The sequence below is a fragment of the Quercus lobata genome, chromosome 7, assembly GCF_001633185.2.
Source record: "Quercus lobata isolate SW786 chromosome 7, ValleyOak3.0 Primary Assembly, whole genome shotgun sequence".
Classification (NCBI taxonomy): domain Eukaryota; kingdom Viridiplantae; phylum Streptophyta; class Magnoliopsida; order Fagales; family Fagaceae; genus Quercus; species Quercus lobata.
In genome coordinates this window covers 20,664,576-20,683,215 of record NC_044910.1, presented here as the reverse complement: position 1 = coordinate 20,683,215, position 18,640 = coordinate 20,664,576, and the positions used below count along the sequence as shown (strand labels likewise).

At 35.0% G+C, this 18,640-nt stretch overlaps 2 protein-coding genes across 2 annotated transcripts; both read left to right on the top strand.

Annotated features, from left to right (window-relative positions):
• The first annotated feature begins 383 nt into the window (after nt 1-383).
• LOC115954240 (NAC domain-containing protein 87-like) lies at nt 384-2,800 on the top strand. The gene is made up of 3 exons (XM_031072149.1): nt 384-975; nt 1,260-1,540; nt 1,791-2,800. Exons 1-3 carry the CDS (start codon nt 789-791, stop codon nt 2,478-2,480), a joined length of 1,158 nt encoding a protein of 385 aa, XP_030928009.1. The 5' UTR covers nt 384-788; the 3' UTR covers nt 2,481-2,800.
• A 13,095-nt stretch (nt 2,801-15,895) lies between these two features.
• On the top strand, nt 15,896-17,698 carry LOC115951739. Its single transcript, XM_031068891.1, has one exon. It carries the CDS (start codon nt 15,896-15,898, stop codon nt 17,696-17,698), a length of 1,803 nt encoding a protein of 600 aa, XP_030924751.1.
• The last annotated feature ends 942 nt before the right edge of the window (nt 17,699-18,640 follow it).

Genomic DNA, 18,640 nt, shown 5'->3' with positions numbered 1-18,640 from the left:
AAAAAAAATTGGACAAGTGCGTGGATGAGAACTTATTACAAAGCAGCTAGTAGAATTATAAAAGCAAAGAAAGAAAGAAAGTTTCTTAAACTTTGAACAGAGACTTTGTAATTAATTTATGTAAATGAAACATGCAGTGAAATTCTTAGAAGTTAGGTTTAAGATATAGCGGATAAAGTTGTTATTTAATGTGAAAACTGAAAAAAAGGTGTTCTGGAAGGAAACATGGGTCCCCCTACTACATAGAAAGCTCCTTATTTTATCATTTCTTTTATCATTTTCTCGTTCTTTTCAAACAGGGTAGATGGTTTAGAAACCACCCAGATAGGACACTCAAATAAATAAATAAAAATACAAAATCACAAAACACAAAACACAAAAACAAATTCTCTCTCTAACTAAGGCTTCCCCAGTAAGAGTCTTGCAGCCCACGGATCGTATGAATGAGCTGTTAAAGAAGCTCCTCTATTTAAGCTTACCTTTTCCCCTTTGCTCTACTTTCTTGAACTGCTCTTTTTTCATTTTTCTCCTTTTCAAGTACAAACTCTCTTTCCCATAAATCTTATCTCCTTTCCTCTCCTTCTTTTCTTGTAGTATTCTTTCAGTTTTTCTTCTTAGCAGCCTTGCCTTTTATATATATTTTTTTGCTGGTGTGTAGGCTTGTGATATATATATCTCTAAAGCTTGTTGGGTTTTTTATTTCTTGAGAATACTAGTGGATTTGATTTATATATTCTTTCAATCCTTATATATTTATAGAAATCGAGTACCAGCTGTAGATTTTATTCATGGAAGAAGCAATCGTGGTTAACAAAGGAGAGGAGCTCATCGATTTGCCTCCGGGCTTTCGATTTCACCCCACGGATGAGGAGATTATAACTTGTTATCTTACAGAGAAGGTGGTGAATAGCAATTTCAGTGCAAGTGCTATTGGTGAAGCTGATCTCAATAAGTGTGAACCATGGGACTTGCCAAGTAAGTTTTTTCTTCTTCTTCTTTCTTTCTTTCATAATTTGTATGCTACATATATATATTCTCTTTTCGAATCTGTTGGAAACAACAGGAGATATCAGTGGTATGCTATATATTTATATTCATGTGAAGGGTTATATATATTCTCTTTTCGAATCTGTTGGAAACAACAGGAGATATCAGTGGTATGCTTTATATTTATATTCATGTGAAGGGTTATATATATATGTTAATTTTGTTTTGGAATATCGATCTACTAGTGAATTAATCTTGGCATGGTTTTGCAGAGAAAGCGAAGATGGGAGAGAAAGAGTGGTACTTCTTTTGCCAGAGGGATAGGAAATATCCAACAGGGATGCGAACGAATCGAGCAACTGAATCTGGATATTGGAAAGCCACAGGAAAGGATAAAGAGATATACAAAGGAAAAGGCTGCCTTGTTGGGATGAAGAAGACCCTTGTGTTCTACAAAGGGAGAGCTCCAAAAGGAGAGAAAACAAACTGGGTCATGCACGAGTACAGACTTGAAGGCAAATTCTCCTACTACAACCTCCCCAAGACTGCAAAGGTAACGTGTATATTATTATCTCACCTTGGATTCTGCAAAAGAAAGTTGAGATTTTATTGTCATCATGGCTATTTTCCATCTTCATGATCTGCTAGCTTTATTTTTTCTGTTGGTTGAAACTTTTTTTTCGTGGGGTCCCAATTGTATTGACTTTTGCTTTTTATTTGGTAAACTGTGAGGAATACCTCTTAACTAATTAATTGAAGACAGACAGTAAATTGAATGATATTAATTGTACGTTTTATTGCAGGATGAATGGGTTGTCTGCAGAATTTTCCACAAGAATAATAGTGGGATCAAAAAGCTGTCCTCAACCCCAGATGGGCTATTGAGGATGAACTCTTTTGGGGATGATCTGTTGGATATTTCTTCACTCCCACCTCTCATGGATCCTTCATTTTCAGACACCAACAACAACAAGCCTGGCTATGTTGACAATAACAACTTCCCATTCAAAGGATCCTCCTCTTACTTCTCAAATGACCATCAGCAACAGCAACAGCAACAAGACCAGAAGATGTTTCAAATGCCCACAAACACTTCCTACCATAACCCAATTCCGAACCAGGGTTTATATCCTCAAACTCAGCTTCCAAATCAATATCCTTTCAACTTTCCGACCAATCCAATCCAATCTGGCTATTTGCACCAAGGGAGGAGTACTGGTACTAGTTCATCAATCCCAAGCAGCAACTATGGATTTGGAGTCAATGAACAAGGTATTTTAGAGAGGCAGTGCAAGGTGGAGCAGTTCTCATCAAATCAGTCCATGTCTATGGTGAGCCACTCACAAGACACAGGACTTAGCACTGCAGACATGAATGCTGAGATTTCGTCTTTGGTTTCAAAGCAACAAGATAACAGATCTTATGATGACCTTATTGAGGGTCCATCACTTGGCCCCATTGCAGATTTCGATCGCTTTAATTGGGACTACTGAACTGACAAATACAAGTTAGCTACAAATCAAGCGTGGAGCAATTTATAGCTGCGCTGCTTTTTAATTCTTAGGTTATAGTGTTGTTTTTATCTCAAATACCAGTCTTTTCCACTAGGTTAATTAAATTAGTCAGGAAAAAAAAAAGTTCTTGCTGGACACATAGATACTGTATAGATTCATGATGTCCAAACCTTTCACGTTGCATTTTTATTGATATATAGAACATACCAAGGAAAGGTTTCATGAACATAATACTCTCATGTACACATCTATTCTTTCTTTATATTAGTGGATTTGGGTTTTCTTTTCTTTTTTTTCCTTTCCTTTTGTGTATTTAAACTCTATTTGATATTGTGATTATTCAATATTCAAAGTCATATTACACCGATCTTCCAATAGACTCTAGCTAATAGTCTTGAATTTTTATTTTTTATTACCATTTCGGTACATTAGGGTCAATATATATATATATATATAGAAACGTTGCTCCAATTTCATATCATATTAATCAGTTATTTACTCCATATGAAAAAATGATAAAGAATCTTCATTTATCATTATATACAGATCATATACGGAGATTGGTATAACCTATTCCCTCCGTCTCTAATTAATAGTCCACTTTATTTTTTTTTTGGTGGTTGTCTTAATATATTTGTTTTTTTTTTTAATGAAAAAACATTTTTTCATTCACACACACAAAAAAAAAAAAAAAAAAAAAAAAACTTCTTAGCTATTTATAATAACTTTTGCCAATTTTATTTTGTACAAGAAATTAATATGATCACTTCTGTACTTTTCAACAATTAGAAATATCTAGGCACAAACGCATTTATATTTTGTCCTTGGAACTTCGATATTTTGGAAATGGGAAAATAATCCAACGATAATAAGGTGAGCAGTATTTTTCTGTGTTTTCATTGAGGCATGGCTTAAGGCACTACTCCAAGTGGTTTTATTAAGGCCACAAATTAATGAATGTTTGATGAAAAGAGAGACGTATCATTTCATGATTTGAATTTCGTATACATGAAAAACTTTCAAATTTGTGGTGTTCCAAAGGTTCTTAGGGTCTGCATTATTGTTGTACCAACATATATATAATTGGTTTCCCATGAAAAATTTAGAAGTACTGCAAATTGTCCATGTACATACTTAAATTTACTGCATTTGTACTATGCTATTGAAGCACAGAAGAATCTTCTCATTCTTTTTAATGTTGTTTTGCAGCACTATTAAATTAATGAAGGGAAATAATAGCCGCACATTCCTTATTATATACTCATCGTGTATAAACATACTGCCACATGATTAAAGCACGATATTAAAAGGAAGTGCGTATAAAAAAATGCAATAGAAAATATGTAATAAGGTTTTTAGCATAAAAGAGAAGAAAGTACCGATGACATAGTAATCTCAAAAAAAGTAGTTAACCAAACAAATAAGACCAAAACTCACGTGAATCATATTCCCTGAAAGTACGTATTCTGAGGATCATATATATATTCCCTGAATCCGTGCAGAAGATCCATCTTGGGCAGGCGTAATCAAGCAATTTAAAAACAGTAACTATTGCAATCATAGTGATCTTGAAGAGCGTTAAAAATCTTTTGCCCAAACGGAACTTAATTATTGCATGTGTGCCCAACTAAGCAAACATCTTTTGATTATAATCATATATATGTTGATGAGCTCAGCTGAGCTGTTAACTAGTAAATTAATCTTACGTGTTATCTTATCGGAACATGCTTATTAATATCGATCTCTATAACTAATAAAAAAGATCCTTTTCAAGCAGTATCTAAATTCTTAATGCTTAAGCTGATCATTATTAAGGGTCCACCTGATTTTGCATACTTTTCTCATTCTTTATCTATCCCTATATAATATTGTTCTCTCTTTTTCTTCATCGATCTGGGGTTGTTTTACTTTTTATATATATAAAATATATATATATATATATGTATGTATAGAGAGAGAGAGAGAGAGAGAGAGCACGGTAGAGGTGGCGGGGGTTTTGGGATAAGGGTATCGGTTATTGGAAGAGAAGAAAGGTTCATGTGAATGCGAGCGAAATGCTCCAATATATATATATATATATATATATATATATATATATATATATATATATATGTTGTTTCCATTAAAGGCTTTACTTTCCATTCAAAGCAAAGCGTCCTATAAGGAGTACATACTTGCGGGAAAGTTAACCGTCTATTTTAAAGGCTTATTTCACAATTGTTTAGACTTGAAAGAAAGAAATTACAAAGTAGTGATGATTGATGTTAAGCAAAAACTAAACTATACTATATAAAAATGAGTCTTGTAGAGAAATTGGAAAGGCCTGATTTGTTGCATGAAAACACGGGTGTGGACTGTGGAGGTGGCGCACCAACCAATAAGAAAGCCCCACCACATAATAATCCTTTTGCACATCGCTGTCTCTCTCTCTCTCTCTCTCTACATATATGAAAATTGAAAATGAACCAAAGTCTTTGCTGCTGCTTTGCCTATAAGCCTATAACGGCTCACCTCATCTTCTTGTCATCTTTCCCATCTCAACCTTTTTCTTTTTTTTACCGACACCGACTTCAATAGAGTTTTGACGGCAGAATTTACCTTTCCCATTTTCACTTGTTTGCTTTGGATTAACCGAAAAAAGTAAGGGTTTTTATTTTTATTTTTTATTATTCAATAGTTACCATGGGTAATAAGATTTAAAATTTATATGTTTTTATTGAAAATATCAGGGAGATGTTTAATAATTTAGTTACAAGACTCTTAATAGTAAGTAATCTATATATGCTATAAAATCGAAGATGTTTGACTATTTGTTAATCTTACTAAAATTTGACGCATAAGCTTTCGAGGCCTCACAATTTTTCACCTATTTTTAAAATTTTTAATTTTTTACTACCCCTTCACACAAGTTTTGAAAACCCCGACTACAAAATTTGATCTATGAAAATCCTAAACTAAAAACGTACAGATGCATAAAACCACCCCATTGATAGTATACCCACCAAGCCAATGAAGCCAATTCAACCAATTTTGAGCCGCCCAATGTCTAACGCTTTTATTGTTAGTGCATTCAGATGTTTTGCAACAATGTAGTGAGGTGCGGCAAAGGCTTACAAAGAAGGAGTTCGAATTGTGGGTGTTTACGCAATAAACAAATATGAGTAATGTTATAGACACAAACTATTTTACAATATTTTTACAAATTGCTGATATGGCTTTGGCAAATTCTTATTAGTTCTAATAGGGACCTATCACTAACATCACATTTTTATTTACAATAACTATTTGGAAAATGCTAAAGCCACATTAGCATTTTGTAAAAATATTGTAAAATAGTTTGTGTATGTAGTATTACTCAGTAAATATTGCTTTGAACACATTCAGGTACACTCCAGCAAGATCATGAGAATGGCAAAAGCACTGTTGGCTGAGTTTCATTTCATACTAAGTCATTCTCAGGTTGTTGCAAATAGAGACTAACTCATCGTTTTATTACTGTTTTATTTGTTATTTGTATGAATGAGGGCAGAGTCCTTGTTTTGACAATTGACTGAAATTTGTGTTGTTCTTTGGAAGCTCAAATTTAAATATTTTCTTTCTTCACTATAGTTTTTTACCGAGTAATTTCTTTTTCTCTTACTCTTTTAATAGAAGCTTTGGCAGTCCTTTTTATCTAGTAATTGAGAGCCGTTAGTGCAAATTTAAAGGACAAAGCTTTTTGGGTTTAAGAATCTTTTTTGACATCGAGTTTTGTCTAATATGCATGTTTATTTTTCAAAATTAGTGATAATGCACTGATAATTTGGTTTGAAATTGAGGATTATTATATCATGCGCATGATATGCATGCATCTTCTCTATAAATAGGATTAAGTTTCAATTTGGGTTGATGATCTAAACGACAGTTTAGACATAATAGCATGTTCCTCTTCCATTTATTTCATGTTCACTTTGTTTTTCCCTTTACCTTTTTAAAATTAACAATTTTCTATCATAAATGGGGTACATGTTCAGCCATTTATTCTCAAAAAAAAAAAAAAAAAAAAAAAAAAAAAAAAAAAAAATACACATTTTTTCTCTGTAATCAAACTTGCAGTGTTGGGTAGGAAATAAAAGTTTTGAAAATTAGGTCCAATAGATGCAAGAACCCAAAATAAGGTTTGCTCTAAAATTCCTATAAAAAAAAGTATGCTCTAAAATTTCTTATGCAATTTTTAAATTAAATATGGCCTCTTAATTGAAAATATGAGAGTTGAAACTTTCAACCTATAAATTAGTTTCCTAAGTTCCACTACAATCGTTTGACATTCACCAATTATCATAATATTACTCTTCTTATTACAATATGAGGACATTATGCCTTCTAGATTTACTTTTCTGGGTCTATATTCATTAACTAATTTGAAAAAGTTTTTCGTCCATCTTCTATATCATTACCACTTTATAGGTATATCCTTGCACATAATGATGATGATTTGAAGTACATTTTTCACTAATCTCATATAAAAAGGATTGTTCAAAATGCCTACATGTAAGAACTTTTGGAGTCACAACGGGTTAGGTAGATGTTAGAGACTTAATTTTAAGAAGTCACTATATTAAGAGTAATTATATATTTATACTGTGTAGTAATTCTTTTGTCTTCTATACATATCAAAGCAAATGTAAGAGCACTTTTATGTTAATGAATTTAACTATACATGAATTGCATTCATGTAGCATAAGTTTTTTGTTATCATTTTCAAGTTATAGTACCTTCAAGTAAAACTGGATAGTTTTAATATTTATTTAATTATCCTGTGCATCGCACGGGTTAGCGACTAGTTTATTTAATTCGCAAAGAAACCAAACAATTAATTATAAAAAAAATAGTTAAAACATTGCAACATTGTTTGTGTTTTGGTTTTTACCCTATTATATTTTTTTGTTTGGGTGAACAATATTAATAGTACGCCAAAAGTCTTGTAGCTTTTAACTAGATAGTTGGAGATGGGGGTCAAAAGTCATTTACCTTAGTAACATAACTTGTACAATATAAAAAAAACTAAAGACATTCTACTTTTGGTTAATCTCATAATATTTTGTCATATAAACTTTTGAAGTCTCATAATTTTACTTGTTATTATTCTATTTTCACTTATGAGGCAAAAGTAAGTAATTTACTTAGTTTGCCAAAGAAACCAAACAATTAGAAGACGAATTGTTCTTATTTGACCCTATTTTTGGTAGATAGGGTAGAATTTAAATCTTTAATGTTTGCTCCATGATAGTTGTACTTTATTGTTAGGTTAAGACATCAATTGATTTTTGGTGTATATAAACAAAATTTAAACTCTAAATTTCTCATTCGACAAGAAGTTTTACAAGTTGAACTAATTAGAATCCACTATTTGACCTTATTTCATTCTTAATTTGAGTAAACAATATTAATGATATGTTAAGAGTTTTGTTGTTTAACGACATAACTTGTTTTCCTTTATTAAGAGAATTAATGTTTGAATAATTTATTCTTCACTGTTATAAGTTATAACAATCAAATTAATTATAAAAAATGTATTAATAATATACTGCAATATCCAAGGTAACTGTGAGATCTCTCATCCAAAACACACACACACATCACAAGAAGTCACTTGGTTTAGTAGGTGCAAAGAAAAGGCAATAGTGTTATTTACCATCAGGTAATGTCTGTAATTAATAAGAATCAACAGCCCCCATCAAAACGGTAGTTGCGTCCAACAATCCTAAAACTGAATCAATAGTAGTCAACTACTTTTAAAGAGTGAAAAATTTTAATCAAAGCATTCCTTGATGAGAACATGATATACATAGTAGAACATCATTTTAATTGAAAATTTGACTTTTGGTTAATAACTTTACACCTAACAACACTATGAGTATGAGTCACTCAATTTTTTTGTTGCTACTATACTAATATAATATTATATGTGTTAAATATTAGCATTGATACACCATGTTGAATATGCTAGTATAAATGTGGAAGCGAAAACATAAAGTATAAAACACAATAACACACGAGGGTTACGTGGTTCAACCTAACGGCCTACATCCACGGAGGAAACCCTAAAGGGTTACATTAATAATATATTAGAGTGTAGTACAAATCCTGTGTTACAATGAATTATAACATGTGTATATATAGTAGACTAAACCCTAGACTAATAGACTTCTAGTATAGGTAGGAGACTTGACTTGCACACAAATTAGAATTAGGCTTGGGCCTATGCTAATGGGCTAATATATCTCTAATACCCCCTCTCAAACTCAAGATGGAAGTTTGATGAAATCTTGAGATTTGATAAGGTTGAAAAGATCCCTTGAATGAAGTTTGGCTCTGTAACGGTAGTTTGACGAAAGCAATGGTCTTGCAGTGTTGATGCGACTTCTAACGGTGGCTTGACTATATCGGAGAGTTTTGACGGCAGTAGTAGGAAGCCAAAGAAAATGAACACAGCGAAAAAAAAACACCGAGGAAGACAAAGATTGCTCTTAAATATACCGCAAGGACAGATTACCATGGCCACAAGAAGGTGGCTCTGATACCATGTTAAATATTAGTATTGATACACCATGTTGAATATGCTAGTATAGATGCGGAAGCGAAAACATAAAGTATAAAACACAATAACACACGAGGGTTACGTGGTTCAGCCTAACGGCTTACATCTACGGAGGAAACCCTAAAGGGTTACATTAATAATATATTAGAGTGTAGTACAAATCCTGTGTTACAATGAATTATAACATGTGTATATATAGTAGACTAAACCCTAGACTGATAGACTTTTAGTACAAGTAGGAGACTTGACTTGCACACAAAGTAGAATTAGACTTGGGCCTATACTAATGGGCTAATATATCTCTAACAATATATATATGACACGTGAATACACGTGGATCACATTTTCTCTAATATGTTCAAAATTTCTCGTTCATATAATTGTTCAACTTTGCCTTCTTATGTCACATGTATTTACTGTTTGCTTATTTGGCCAAAGGTTACAAATTTGGACTAAGGAAACCATTTTGGGTTGCACGCCAAATGTGTCCGGATGCACATGTTACACAACGATATTGGATATATATGTGATCTTTTTGCTTTTAAACCTCAATTTTTGAAGTATAAATATACTTTTGTTAACTTTTTTAACAATTAAAAATAAATAAACTTCAAGGGGTAGACTTAATGCTGTATTAGCCAAGAAGCCAAACTATTCTCCTAAGGTAATTGATATTGGAGTTTCAATTCAATCTTTTAAGTTTCGCTATTTTCATTTTTACTTCTATAACTTCCATTCATTTTTAATGTAGTCATTTCATCCACTTCTTTTCAATTTATTCTATTAAATTCATCTAAAACGATATTATTTTGGAAAATGAAAATACTAAATTAACGGTGAGATTAGATATAGAACTAAACAAAACAACTAAATTGAACATTACGCCACTAAAAAAATAAAACAAAATATTGAATTGAATATTAGATTAAAGTTAGAAGGTATAATAATATATAATATAATATTTTTTTTCAAAAAAGAAAGAAAATATCATAAACAATAGAAAAGGAGAGTGGAATACGGAGACTCGTAAAAATTTCAGTAAATGTCTCGCGGAATGGAAATCTGTCCACTTTAATTCTTTATCAATGTGTAAAGTAAAGTATTAAATATTCGATCGAACTGGAGTCATATATTAATTACAGTGAATATAATACTTGTGAAAGGGAATGAATGGAAATTTCCCATAAGTTGTTACTCACATTGACTTTTGATCAAACTTTAACCTAATACTTGAGCTGTTGTTTGACAAAGAGTGATCGCATTCGCATTCGCATATATACCTGCCTAAATCAAAAGTGTAGTGTGAATCAGATATACCTCACATTAAAATCAAAGTGAAAAGCATTACAGTAATGTTGTTAATTTCCACTTAAACCCTGTTCTAGAATATTGCATGTTAATTGATATACATGCATGCATGCATGACGTCTACTCATAACAGCATCAGCATATATTTACAATAAGCTCAGGACAGAAAAACCGACAGTACGTACCGACATTCTCGATCCCCCCCCAATTTCTTATATGAAACTTCATAGCAGTTTCCTTGGGAACAGGTTTCTTATTGAAGCTTTATATTATTGAAAGTTTGAAATTACATGGGATATATATATATATATATATATGACATTTTTCCAGAGAAAATTATTCCGTAGACGCATGGAGAGTGGAGAATATTATAGGTTTTCCATGTGTTTCGGGTTGTCATTGATACCCACTTTTACTTTCATGACCATCTTGCATGCACACTTTCTGGATTCAACAACAAGACAAGTTATTTAAAGTAATAGAACAAAACCCTTTTGAATTCGGGAAATTGTTCCTTGTGCACCAAAAGGAAAGGGGGACAAAAGTTCTTAAAATATTAGAACTCATGTGAAATTAGATGGTTTGATGGACTGTTTCCACAAAGAAAATGGAGAGGTGAATACTGATAGGAGCCAAAAATATTTTTCAAGAAGGAACACGATCAATTAATTGATATAAGAAATATTAGTATTGGCAACCTATCTTGATGATTTATAGTTTACTGATAAGGCGATTTTTAGTTCTAAAGAAGTTTTATAGTCACTGTTTTAATTTCATTTAGATTTTGTGATATCTTGGTTTTGTGATCATAAAAGCTGAGAATGATATCTAGAAATATTTGACCAAGTACACGTTTGGATTGCGTCTTGCGCCCTGCGTCTGGCCTCTTTTTTTTTTTTTGAGAAGCACATTCAGTGGCTGTCCAGTGGGTCCCATGCACTGTTTACGGGACCCACAAACCTCTTTTTTTAACAAAATTTTCATTAAAAATGGGCCCCACGACACTATTCATATATTTAAAAATTATTTTGTTACAGTATTTTCAATTTTTAGTTTTCAACAAAATAAGCGCTATCCAAATGGACCTTAAAGGTAGGCTGATAGAGACATTGTAAGTACTGGAAAGTTCTTTGTAAAAAGAGTTATATGTGAACACAACAAAAATATCACAACATTTTTACAATAGTTGAAGTATCAACCAATAGGTCAAAATTAAATTAAATAATAAAAAATTATATCAAAATCCACAACAACTAAAAATAAGAATTGCAAAAATATTATGACATTTTGTTATGTCCATAAACTTTTTCTTGTAAAAATATTAAAAAATCCTAGGCAATAAAAGCTTTTTTTTTTTTTTTACTATAATTATTGAGAAAATTTTATTGAATTTCTCCATCAAGATATTCATTTTTTTTTAATATATAAAAATTATAATTCAATAATTACAGTATTGAGAAGGGTAGAATTCAAACTATGGTTCTCCTAACAAACAAAAATATAACATATCACTAAAAATTACAAGACTCTTGGTTTTTTTTCAATCTATTGACAACCATCTATTTTCCAAACATTTAGAGCATTCGCATTAGTCTACTAAATATTTTAGTTAAAGTAACCCAAAAAATTCTACTTTTTTTAGTTTAGCTCTCTACAGTTTTCATATACATACATTAGCCTCAATACTTGAATTTTTTTTTTTTTGGTTAAGAGGGTACTGCATTAATAATAACTAGGCATAAAAGGCGATGTTCTGGCTGAAAGCCTTAGAGTATACAAACCATCAGCATCCGCATTTAAAATATTACATAAGCCATTATTGTGCGGTGCATCAAGTACAACAAAATTTCCAGAAAAAGAACAGCCCGCTCTAGCAAGGTTATCGACGCATCTATTCACCTCCCTAAACACTTGCAGTCATTGAGCAAAGTAGCACATGAGTTATTAATAGCTTTCTTAGATTGCACAAGATTTACAACAACTTGGGCATCTAATTCAAGATGCAGGTGTCAATACTTGAAATTGAATATGAGTATTATTTTCTAACATTCACATTTTTAATCCCAAATTCCACATTCACTGAGGACAACCAACACACCAACTGGGGCAACCGCACAACCCATCAAATGTCAAAATCCATTCGCAATTTTCCATAAATTTTTCCTTCACTTCAGCTTTTTCTCTTTCTTTCCATAACATGTCAAAAATTCACTTCAGCTTTTTCTTTCTTTCTTTCGCTAGGAAAAACAAAATTTCCTAGAAAGCCTTCTTCCTTGTTCAAATAAAAATGGGTTTTTATATTTTATCATTGTTAAGTTATGGTATTTCACATAACATTTATGTTAGATTTATTCTATGACAAAAAGTGTTGTAATTACATTAATTTATTTCCTTGTATTTTGTGGGATTTATTGTAATGAGTTTAGTATTAAGTTTGTGAAGATTGGTCAAGACAGTGAAGTTTGCAACTTGCTTACAACTGACTCACAAGTGGATGACCCATGAAATGTCACATGAAAAGCACATGCTGGAAGCTAAAGAGTCAAGTGCTAGGCTATATTTCATGAGTCACTTCACGACTGGGCTAACCCGCGAGTGACCAGCAAAACTCTCTGCTTGGATGATTTTAAGTGTAACTCTTATACCCTTCACTCATACTATATATACCCTCATTATCCACAAAACTGAAAAGAGGCTATTCAAAAGAAAACCCTAGAAAGGTTTCTACAACACACTACCTTGTTAGAGAGAGCTACTCATTCCTTGTAGTCTCTTCTCCTTCCCTCTCCAATTGTTATACCTTGATAGGAAATTTGTACCCAAATACAACCCACACATATTCAGAGTGTAGAAAGTATTTTGGAACTTAGGAAGCATTGGGTATTTGCCAAAAAGAGCCGGTAAGGATTGGCAAATGCAATTAGACGGTATTGCGGGATCTAGGAAGCTAGTGAAGATAAGACTCTGAGAATTCCGTTGGTAGCTGGAGCTTGGAGGGCTTAAGTAATTTGGGTAGATTAGACTGGGAAGGTCTTTTTGGTATCTTTGTACTCCAACTTATTCACTAGTGGAGCATTTCGACTTGGAGGGTCGTGGAGAGGTTTTTCGCCAAGTTTTTCGGTTTCTACTTTGATAACACATTGCCATGTTATCTTGAGTTTACTATTTTTTTACTCACTGCCCTTTCCATTTTAGCATTGCACTTATTTGTTCATCTATGCAATTGTTGAGAGCTTAGATAAATTAATTTGTTAATCACGTATATTCCACATCAAGTGTGTTTAGATTAAAATTAATCAAGCCATAATTAAGATGTGGGAGTCTAAACAAGCTATAGTACTTTACACTATTTGAGCTTTCAATCATCTTATGCCCCATGAAATCAATCGTTTGGATCTCCTATTATTTTCTCATATATCATACTATAGCTACCATTTTTACACTATTCTTTTCTCAAGTGCAACATCCCTATCACGAGCCACACTAGTTTGCACAGAAAACCTAAATTGCAACCCAGGCAAAACCCAAAATCACAATTCAACCACCGTCGCCCACCACAATTTGTGATCCAACCACCATTTTCCACCACCCAAACCTATCTACTATTGCCTATTATCTATGTGCATGAGAGAGAGAGAGAGGTGGGTGCATTAAAGGGAAAATTCTTAAGGAGTACTCCCAGAGTACTGAGAAATTGTACTCCATCCTCTCATGAATTTAATAAGTGGATTCACTATGAATGTGAAAAGAGAGAACACCATTTTTTGTGCTTCGAGAGTACCTAAGAATTACTTGCATGAAAGAGAGAAAAGAGATGTGAGAGTTGAACCAAGAGAAAGAATTAGGTGAAAAAATGAATTAAAAAAATTATTTTTTGATGTAGCGATGAAGAAGACTCGTTCATTGTAGCGAGGTACTATTCTTATGTTAGTTTTCCGCACTAGTTTATTGAGGCTAATATACACACCTTTTAAGTGGGCTTGGCTAAATACTAGTTTGAAAAGGCTAATGTATTCAGGAGTCTATAAAAAACCCATCTTACACTCTAAAAACCTTTTTTTTTTTTTTACCACATCATTTTACAATTCACCCAACATCACATTTATTATTTATTATTCTATTCATTTATTTATTCATTTCTCTTTCTCTTTCTCTCTCTTTCTCTCAAACCCACACATTTGGCCAAAAAATCCAGCATCCACTCTACAAACTACCCACCTCTCTCTTCCTCTCAAACTAAAACAATTGGCAAAAAAACCCAATTATCCACTCCACAACTAGCCACCGCCGCAGCCACCGCCGCAGCCACCCACCGCCGCAGCCACATAAAACACAACCCACCAAATGACCCATATAACCCACTGCCCATTGCCACCACAGCAAAAACTCACCACCACCACCAATCTAAACATAACCCATTGCCACCACGGCAAAAACCCACCACCACCACAGCAAAAAGGAACCCACAAAACTGCAACTTCCTCTGCCAACAAAACCCACCACCATCACCACGAAAAAAACCCACCCCTACCACCACCTTTGCCCATAAAACCCAACACCACCTCCACCAACAAAACCCATAAAGCCCACCACCACCATTGTGAAAAAAACCCACCCCCACCATCGGAAAAAAAACCCATACAACCCACCACCACCTCCATCAACAAAACCTACAAAACCACTACAACCACCGCTAAAAAACCCACCACCACATTAGGACCAAAACCCACCACCACACCGGGACCAAAATCCGCCATCACAACCCCTACCACCACCATTGTGAGCCACCCAAAAACAAATAAAAAAATCCTGCCTAATAGCACCACCAAATTCAAATCGCAAAGCCACAATACAAGAGAGGAGGACCACCAGCAAAGAGTAATGAGAGGTAGAGAGAAGGCTGGATTTGGGACCTTGAGTAGCTATGAGAGAGAGAATAGAGAAGAGATAGAAGAGAGAGGGGGAAGAGATAGGAATCATAGGAGAGAGAGAGAGGAGGAAGAGAAGAAGAGAGAAGACGATATATTAATTTTAAATGATACAACTTGCTAGAGTAAGGTTGTAGAAGTGGAACCTTACTATAACTAGGTTGTAAAAATTTTTAGAAATACACTTCCAAATAATGTTAATTTTTGTGATTTGATGCTATAAAATAGCAAATTGGGAGTTTTAGAACTTTCACTGCTAATGCTCTAATAAAGTATAATAATGTTTACAGGATCCTCTTTTTGTTAGTTATCTATTTTTATTTTGAATGTCTTCAAATATGGAAATTTTAAAATAAAATTCCCAAGTTCTGTCATGCAGAAATGATTGGAAAGCTAATGGCTAGTTTGATCACTTTTAAAGATAGTTGAAAACTTTCAGCCAAAAACTTTGATGTGGTCAAAGAACCATCTGAATATATTGATGCTTTTGTTGAGAATTCATTGTCTTGGTATCATTGTAATTTGATACAACTATACTGTCTAGAATAGAATAACGTCTACAAAATTGTGGCTTTGAGATGGCTGGCCCTATTCTCTCTAGAGAGGAAGAAGCAGAGTTAGCTCGCAGTAACAAAAAAGTGAAGAATGTTAGTCACGCCGGATTCGAGGACCATATGAGGGAAGGCCTGACATCCTTTCCTTTGAACTCTGGGGTAGCTAGACACCCTCTGTCTTTCAGGGATAAGCTTGTAGGAGAAATACCCGGTGCGTATGTTCAAGCTTTTAACTTTTCTGAACTAATGGAGGCAGACGAGGATTCAGACTCTGAGAGTTCCAATCTTAGAGAGGGCCTTGTTGCTGTTCCGTTCTCCAAAGAGCTCAAGAACCGTATTAGGTCTCCGTGGAGCAAAAGTCTTATTGTCAAAGTTTATGGGAGAACTGTTGGGTTTTCTTTCCTCCATGGCCGCTTGCTGTCATTGTGGAAGCCGGTGGGGAAGCTTGACTGCGTGGACCTTGGTAAGGAGTTCTTTCTAGTCCGGTTTTCTGTCAGAGAGGACTGTGAAGCTGTGCTTAGAAATGGTCCATGGTTTATAGGAGAAAATTTTCTTTCCATTAGGCCATGGGAACCAAACTTTAATCCAGCAGAGGCAAATATCTCGTCGGTTGCCATTTGGGTGAGGTTGAATGAGCTTCCCATTGAATATTATCATGTAGAAGCTCTCCAACTCATTGGGAATGTGATTGGCAAGGTGTTAAGAATAGATACAAATACAGCTAATGAGTCTAGGGGACGGTTTGCTCGCCTATGTATTCAGGTGGACGTTGGTAAGCCGCTTACCACAGCGCTGCTCATTGGTGGAAAGGAACAACCCGTGTGTTATGAAGGAATACAGAGACTATGTTTTTCTTGTGGAAGAATTGGCCACCGACGTGAAAATTGCCCTTTTGTTGTTCGGAAATATGATTCTCAGGCGAGGGAGAATGATGAAAATTATGGTACGCCGGTGAACCAAGACGACGTTGTGCATGCTCCTGCAAGTGCAGGTACCACGTCGGGCACGTCCAAGGACAAAGGAGCGTATGAGTGTATGGCAGGCGAGGATGAGTTGGTGGACAATGCCAAGGACGTTTACGGTCCGTGGATTATGGTGACACGCAAAAGGAATGGGAACAAGGTGACAAAGCAAATGGTCCCCACTGATCAGAGCACACAAAAGATGAGAGGGGAAGGAAAGTTTGGGTCTAATATTCCAACCCTTAGGGAAGGCAAGAGGAAAGGGGCCACGGAAGTTAATCCATTTGAGGCCCAAATGGCCAATGCGGTCCAATCAATCTCCAATGGGCCGAAGCATGCACACCATAGTCAAGGACAGCCCCACGTGGTTAACAACAGCCCAAGAACTGAGTTAAGCCCCTCTGTTAGGGGTAAGAAAGGAATGGCCAGAAATAGGGCTTCTTTAACTTTGACTAAACAAGCAACAGCCAGCTTTGCAGTCAAAGGAGCGGCCACTAATGAAAAAATATTCTCAGTAGATAATCCGTGTGCAAATGGAAATGAAACTTTCAACTTCCAAGCCAAGTCTATTGGGCAATCTTCAAGCTCTAGTTCTAATGGCCAACAAAACCGTTCTTGGCAAGAGGAGATGCAACCAGAAGATCAAGCGGACATGGAAGCTAGAGCTTGCTCTGTTATGGTGGAAAGTGGGGAAGATGAGTTTTCCCATGCCAAAGCTAACCCAGGTAGGGCGGAGCTCGCGGCAGGAGGCCAGAATGCGAGTGGGAGTATCGTGGTGGAGAAGGAGAGGCCGGGCATAGGCCATGGTGCGGCTGAGCAGATGGATTTTGAAGAAGACAAAGGAGTGGGCCCTCCCTCCAGTTGAGGATCTTCTGTTGTCTTTCATTCCTCTGTTAGTTATGAATATTATTGTCTGGAACTGTAGGGGCGCCTTAAAGCCCAATTTTCAAGACTATGTTCAAGATCTTGTTAGGCATCATGATCCAGCTATTTTCGTGGTTACTGAAACTCACATTGGTGGAGCAAGAGCCCGGGACATCACAGATAGATTACCATTTGATGGTGCTATCCATACCGAGACTATTGGTCGAGTTGGGGGATTGTGGCTCCTTTGGAACTCAGACAGAGTTGAAGTGTCTTTTCTGGCTAGCTCGGAGCAAGAAATTCATGCTACAGTAAAGGTACGCTCCTCTAACTCTAGCTGGATGCTCTCTGCTGTGTATGCTAGTCCTAGGAGTGCTGAGAGATGTATTTTATGGAATAATCTCTCTAGTGTAGTTGACCTCCATAATATGTCTTGGGTCATTGCCGGAGATTTTAATGAACCCCTTATTGGTGCGGATAAGTTTGGTGGTAGAGTGGTTAGTGTTAATCGGGCTCTGTTATTCAAGGATTGCTTGGATAAATGTAACATGGTGGACCTAGGATTCTCTGGCCCGAGGTTTACTTGGACTAACGGTAGGGATATTCAGGATCTTATTCAGGAAAGGATAGACAGATTTTTTGTGAATCCGGACTGGTATCTCATATACCCGGAAGCGCGAGTAACTCACCTTACCAGATGCCATTCCGATCATTGCCCAGTATTACTAGAAACAAGGCCTCTAAACAGGGTCCATTTAGAGCGCCCCTTCAAATTTCAAAAATACTGGCTATCGGATTTATCCTTTCCAAAGGTTGTCTCTCAAGCTTGGAGACAGCCCACTCATCTCCATGACGCCATTAAAAATTTTGCTGAGGATGCTACTGTCTGGAACAGGATTCAGTTTGGTAATATTTTTTCTAAGAAGAGTCGGGTTAAAGCTCG

Bases quoted from the DNA above. Each gene is read 5' to 3' on its own strand.
- LOC115951739 (XM_031068891.1), top strand. From the start codon at position 15,896: ATGGCTGGCCCTATTCTCTCTAGAGAGGAAGAAGCAGAGTTAGCTCGC.
- LOC115954240 (XM_031072149.1), top strand. From the start codon at position 789: ATGGAAGAAGCAATCGTGGTTAACAAAGGAGAGGAGCTCATCGATTTG. The intron at 976-1,259 runs GTAAGTTTTTTC...ATGGTTTTGCAG, and splicing joins TGAACCATGGGACTTGCCAA to AGAAAGCGAAGATGGGAGAG. The intron at 1,541-1,790 runs GTAACGTGTATA...GTTTTATTGCAG, and splicing joins ACCTCCCCAAGACTGCAAAG to GATGAATGGGTTGTCTGCAG.